At 26.3% G+C, this 6,719-nt stretch overlaps 1 protein-coding gene across 1 annotated transcript; it reads right to left on the bottom strand.

Moving 5' to 3' along the window:
* Nucleotides 1–837: 837 nt before the first annotated feature.
* On the bottom strand, nucleotides 838–2,055 carry LOC8274923 (protein MIZU-KUSSEI 1). Its single transcript, XM_002528632.4, has one exon. The coding sequence runs from the start codon at nucleotides 1,894–1,896 to the stop codon at nucleotides 1,129–1,131; it is 768 nt and encodes a 255-aa protein (XP_002528678.1). The 5' UTR covers nucleotides 1,897–2,055; the 3' UTR covers nucleotides 838–1,128.
* Between the last annotated feature and the right edge of the window lie 4,664 nt (nucleotides 2,056–6,719).

Below are 6,719 nucleotides of genomic sequence, written 5' to 3'. Positions count from 1 at the left end.
TGCTATTTCAAACCATACTCCTTTGGAGCTAAACACCCTGGGCACTACCCATAAGTCTATTTCTCATGCTTTCAAGTTCGGAAATGCTTAGCTCGTAGAGCAGGAATTAGTAAATAAGGTAGAAGCTAGCTGGTCCAATTCAGGAGGTGCGTTGTTACTTGATCGTCTTTAGTGTTGTATCTTGGACATGAAGGATTGGAGTAAGAATTTCCGGCAACAATTTTTTAGAAAAATTAATCAGTGTAAAAGTGATATTCTTAGACTGAGAAATTATGTGGCTCCAGATGTTGTTGTTATGCTTTCCAAAAAATAAAAGTTGTTGGCTTCTCTTCTTGTGTAGGAGGAAGCTTATTGGAAGCAGAAGGCAAAAAATTTTGGCTTGAAAGTGGGGATTCTAATTCTAAAGTTTTTCATTCTATGGCTTCTATGCGTAAAAAGAAAAATAAAATTATTAGATTGCAGGATGGAGGTGGTGTTTGGATTGAGGATCAAATGGGCTTATGTGATGTTAATTTGAATTATGTGCATGCTCAGGTCTCTATGGAGGATAATAACATGCTTATAGCTCCTTTTTCAACTAGAGAAGTTTCTGAGAGTTATTTTTCAAATGAATCCTTTTTCAACTATTAGTTATAAATTGAGATTTTTCTAATACATTTCACCTTAACTAAAAATCACATAACCCATGAAAATGAACTAAATAACTATTGAGTATCTAACCTTTTTCTCTAGGTAATAAACGAAGGCAAAGTTTAGGGAAAAGAAAGAAAGGAGAGATTTAAAGAAAAAAAATGCTATTGCTTACATGAAAAACAACCAAAAAAGAAAAAAAAATCATTAAAAACAAATAAATGCCTCCAACTTTATTGAGTCAACATCGATCTATTCCAAACCAACGAATTGTGCATGATTATCATTGTATGTCCATCAATTATTAGTTAAAACTTAAGAAAAGAAACTACCTAATGACCCTTCTCTCCTTCTCTATATCTTTAATTATCTACACTCACTAATCAACCTCTTCGCTCCCACAAGAAAGAAGATAGATGCATCATGTAAATAAATCCATAGAGGAACCAACCACCTCCTCATTATCATGTAATTGTTCGAATCAGATCCCGACACCTGTCATACTCGCACAAAGAAAATGCTAAGCTCAGGCCCATTATTACCTTCAGGGCTGATCATGTACAATGTTTCGGAATCTTTGGAGCCCACAACCCGTTCAAAATGGGCCCTAATGTAAGCAAACTCGCTGTCTGGGCCTTCAGCATCTGAACTCCCAGGAAGAACACCAGCCCCCATGGAAACAGCCCTAAGAAGCTCCATAACTTTCAAATCTTCCTCTAGCGCATCCCTCTTCACTCCATAACCGTTCTTTTTACCATTACAGAACATGGTCCATAATGGCTCGTCTAACAACCTAATTTTATCTTTTTCTGGTCTCTTTTCACATTCTAATGCAATTCTCACCATTCCTGAACCTAGTTCCTTCTGCAACACATTAGTTTGTATGGCTAACTCGACGATTACGGAAGGAAAACACCTTGGATTTTCTTGTATAGACAAACTGACCCTACCTTTACGGTACCCAAATAACGTTCCGGTCACCTTATTTCCTGATACGTGCCGGTGGTGGGGGTCAGGTAATAAGCCACCTTGGAGAACAGGAATCTTGCACGCAGGGGTTATGATGGGGAGAGATCGAAAAACCGAGCGGAAAACGCGAAAAACTTTTGTTTTGTTCTTCTTTTTCTCTGAAGAAGGTTGGAGAAGGTTTGAGGTCTGTTGCAGTGGTTGTTGTGGATGTGGAGGTGTCGGTGCTGGTGATTTGGGTGTTCTGGGCGAGTCGTTGGAGGAAGCAGCGGTGCTAGGAGGCTGCATTGGCTCCCCCATTAATGGACTTTGATAAACCAGCTGGAAGGAGAGATTGCCATTAGAGAGAAAGAGAAGGAAATGGAAGGTAATAGTTTAGGGAATCAGATTGGTAAATATGGCCATAAGATTTTGGTCAATGATCCTATGTTTCTGGCTAGACAATGGATATTTTCTTTTCCTTTCACATTTTTTTTTTGGGTTAAATACAGATAAAAAAATAAGATTATTTTGTTTTATAAATAATAATGCATTGCCAACAATATTTAGTAATTTGGCAAGAACAAGATAGGTGAGTTGTTATTTGCTCGTTAAATGGGGACATTTACTAAGATTAGTAAATCAATTTCCTTGCTGAATTACAGTTTTATTTTATATAAATTAAGGTTTTTATTAGGGAAGAGAAATTCACCCTCCCCTAAATATTATCTTCTACAAGGAAATTAGTTTCTAACTTTGGCATGGATTGTTGGACTTTGTTCACCTATTAACATGCAAGCCTGTAATTAAAATAGAAATGATAGTTAATTTTATAGGAATTACTTTAAATTAAATCATGATTGTTCTAAGGAAACACTAAAAAAATAGGATGGGTATAAATATATAATAAAAATAATCTTATATTGTTTTTGATATAATTTGATAACAAAATTCTAATAGTATTTAAAAAAAAAATTCAAATAGCGTTAAACTTCTAGATTTATAGATAATAAATTGTTAGTTTCATTTATTATTAAATTAAGTTGATAAATAACTAAATTAACTCAAGTAGTTAATAAATTTATCTGTCTTTTTCACCTTTGCAGTTTCTATATTTTATGATATGCAATTAATCCAATTTTAATTAATATATTTAGTAGATCAACAAATTATTAAATTATTAATAAAATTAAAACTATAAAATAGTATAAAATTAATGTATTAAAAGTAAATTAGATACATAATTTTAGAATTAAAAAAATTATTATAAATATACAAGCTATATACTTAGTTCTCAGTCTTTAATTACTCTGGCATTAGAAATTATATTCATAAATAATCTCATAATAATTGCTGTTTCTATAAAAATAATATAATTTTTTATTTCAGTACTTTCTTTGTGGGCGCACGTGTATCTCTTATTTAATGAATTTTAGATTTTTTTATATTGGCAACTTCAAATATCCCTTTTTAACTAAAGCATTAGAATTACAAACACTGCCACTCTCTTTAATTAAAATTTATGGAGAGATTTATTTTACTTACAAATAAATGCATATATTTTCTGCGTTAAAATAATATTAGATTTACTTCCAATAAAATGATATTATATTTTGATAATTTATAATAAAAGGTAGGGATAATTATAAAAATAGTATTTGAACTTATTAAATTTTGACAACTAAATATTTAAACTTTTAAAAGTTATAATTTGGTATATGAACCTAGTAAATATTTACGATTGAGTGTATATAGTAGGTCAAACAACAGGTCACAGGTTATCCATATCAACTTATTATAAAATGATGTATCAACTTGTTAAAATTTAATAATAAAGTGTTTAAACTTTTAAAAGGTACAATTTAATTATAAAATTAAAAATTATTAACTTGTAGGAAAATACAACAGGGTAAACTTTTCATGTACACAATAAAAATTTAAAAGATAGATAAAAATGTATAAATAAATACTATACATGTCATAAGAACATGTATTAGTAATTAACATTATAGTTAAATTATCATCGTAAAAAATGATCGATTTTGTTTTAGATGTTTATAGTGATGAGTTGAAAAATACAAAGTGCCGCTTAAAGTTAGATAAAAATTTCTTTAAAAGAATTGATGAAAATATAGCGAGAACAGTATAATGATGGTGGTAATAAGAACAGTGTATTAATCTATTAAAAATAGATAATTTTTAAAGATGTTTTTTGACATTTTTTTTAATCTACTAAGCAGATAATATGTATTTTAAGATTATAAGTCTATAGTTGCTATTAACCTGCTATATATACTCAATAGTAAGATACACTAAATTGTAATTTTGAAGACTTTAAATACTTAATTGTCAAGTTTTAACAAGTTCACATACCATCTTAGTAATTATTTAGTTTTTTTTTTAATATAAGTTACAGGTTTCACACACTTAAATGTTAATAATTTCAGGGTTTACACTAAATTGTAACTTTAAAAGTTTAAACACTTGATTGTTAAATCTTAACAAATTTACACACCATTTTTGTGATTATTCCTAAAAAATATTCATAGAGATAGAAGAAATGAAAAAAATTAACTAAAATTAATCTCATCAAATATATCACTTTATTACTATAGAATCCGTCAATAAGGGTTAATTTTGCTTCCTTATAAACAAGTCATTATAATTGTAAAAATTCTTTAATTCACCTATTATATTAAGAAAAGCTATTTAGATAAATTTTATCAATCTCATTATCTGTAAATAGCTATAATAATTATATAATAATACATTATCTTGTGTCATCATCATTAAATTGAACGAATAATGATAAAGAACAAAGCTCATATAACTAATTAATCTAATATATATATAAAAACATCTATAAAATTAGCTCAATGAAAGCAACAGTGTAAGAAAAAACAAAAAAGGAAAGCTCTTAAACCAATAATAATAGTAAAAGAAATTATCTAGAGATATAGTCGTAAATTGCAATTTAATAAAGCTCAATTTTTGAATAAATAAAAATATTCTACTAGTAAGAATTAATAAGTATATCTAGATATAAAAGATGAAAATAAATATAAAAAAATAAAAAATATATATATAAAAAATTAATTCATAACAATCATCAATTATGTTGATGGAGTAATAAATTATAACTATATGAGAAAAGCGTCCCACTTAATGACACTAAGCCACATATTGAGAAGAAAATTTTTTTGACGCATAAATATTATTGTTGATGTGAAATTTTTATATTAATTATATAATTAATTTAGTAGATAATAAATTAATTCTATAATTATATAATAATTCTAAATATAGTAATAATGATTTAATTATATTTTAATATTATATTAATTAATATATTTATTTTTTAATTATATAATAATTTTTAATTTTAAAAATTAGCATATTAAGTATTTTATTAATTTTGTATAAATAATGAACTAAACATAATTTGTTGACGTATCTACTTATTTTAAATATAAACTTTTAATATGTATATTTATTTTTGATAAATAAATATTATATTAGGTGTACAATTTTTATATTTATTGTAAAATTGATATGTTAATTAATAAATTAATTTCTAAATAGATAGTAATTTAATTATTTTTTAGTATTATAAATAATAAGTTAATTTTTTAATTATAAGATAATTTATAATCCTAAGGAGTAATATTTTTAATTACATTTAATATATATAAGCTCATAATTTAGTCATAATCTTTCAATTCTATTTAGATCTTGTAAGACTGAAATAAAAAATGAAAGTTATTCTAAAAATATTTTACTATTTGGTAGAGCGAAAAGCCAATAGATTAGGTGGAATAAATAGAAAAATGAAAATCGGATTTAGTATGTAAGCGAAACGATATCTTCATTTCACCTATATTAATAATTTTAAGCTTTAAAAATAGCATATTAATTATATATATAACTAATAAACAAATAAATAAATATTTATATATTTATTATATTAGAAGGTTTTAAAATATTAAAAATATTTTATCAAATGTATTAAAATAGATTATTTATAATTAACAACAGTGGCATAATAGGTAAGTAAATGGTTAATTTCTTTTTAAGATCAAGCAACTCTCTAAACAAATATAACGTGCCTTGCATGTCTTAGTTGGGCTTAATTATTCAGATTGTATAAAGATATGCTTTTAAGAGGGCAAAAAGCTACTTTGGGGGGCTAATAGGACTCAACTAAGAAGTTTAGGGGCTTAAATTGGCATTGCAGCCATTTTATTTTATTACGTTATTACAGATAAATACAGTGAACGAAACGTTTCGAATGCTATACTAGATGGACCGCCAGGATTTTGGACACTCTAATTAAACTCAACCAAGACCATTGGATTTATCTGCCAAGTCAGCTACGTGTGTCAGCCTGGCAGTCACGGCTCACGAGCACATGAAACTCCACTGCCAATTCCACGATTCTCAATAGTGTGTGTGAACACGCGCGCACCAAACTCCACTACTCAGTTTCTTTGGAACCGACACTTCACTACTCTTTTTTATATATTATATATATAAAAGAAAACTATATCATGGACTTTGTTTATTAACTAACTGTATTTAATATATTAATTTTTTCTGTAAATCTACCAAATCATAAGGTTTTTTTTTTAAACCATTATGTAATTTATTATTTAATGCTCATGCATAGGGTTAAATCTCTTATTTTTGTATGTCATAATTGTGTAGATTTTCTTTTTATTTAGTAATATGACATCTCTTTTTGTCAAAATATTTTATTTTTTTGAGATGTATTTAAATTTTAAAATTATTTTAATATTTAATTTTTAAATTTAATTTTATATTTTATTATTTTATATTTATATAAATCATTATAGAATTGTCTTGTGAGAAATCAAGCCTATTATTATTATTATTAAGGATAGGCTAGTTTTAGCCATTAGAATTTCTTATTGCATTTTCTCATAGGTAGGTATAAGTAACAAAATATAATAAAATATTTTTATAGTGATACTCTATATATGAATAATTTCTATATATTCATAAAATTATTGTCCTAATTTAAATAAATTATAAATAAAATTAAATTATCTATTGTAATAAATTATACCTTAAGAAAATATTTTTCTATATAGTAATAATTTTATATATAACTCTGAAAAATATAT

This window comes from Ricinus communis, chromosome 7, assembly GCF_019578655.1.
Source record: "Ricinus communis isolate WT05 ecotype wild-type chromosome 7, ASM1957865v1, whole genome shotgun sequence".
Taxonomy (NCBI): Eukaryota; Viridiplantae; Streptophyta; class Magnoliopsida; order Malpighiales; family Euphorbiaceae; genus Ricinus; species Ricinus communis.
Note: the sequence above shows the minus strand (reverse complement) of the source record. Positions and strands in the feature narration are given on the sequence as shown.

Bases quoted from the DNA above. Each gene is read 5' to 3' on its own strand.
- LOC8274923 (XM_002528632.4), bottom strand. From the start codon at position 1,896: ATGGGGGAGCCAATGCAGCCTCCTAGCACCGCTGCTTCCTCCAACGAC.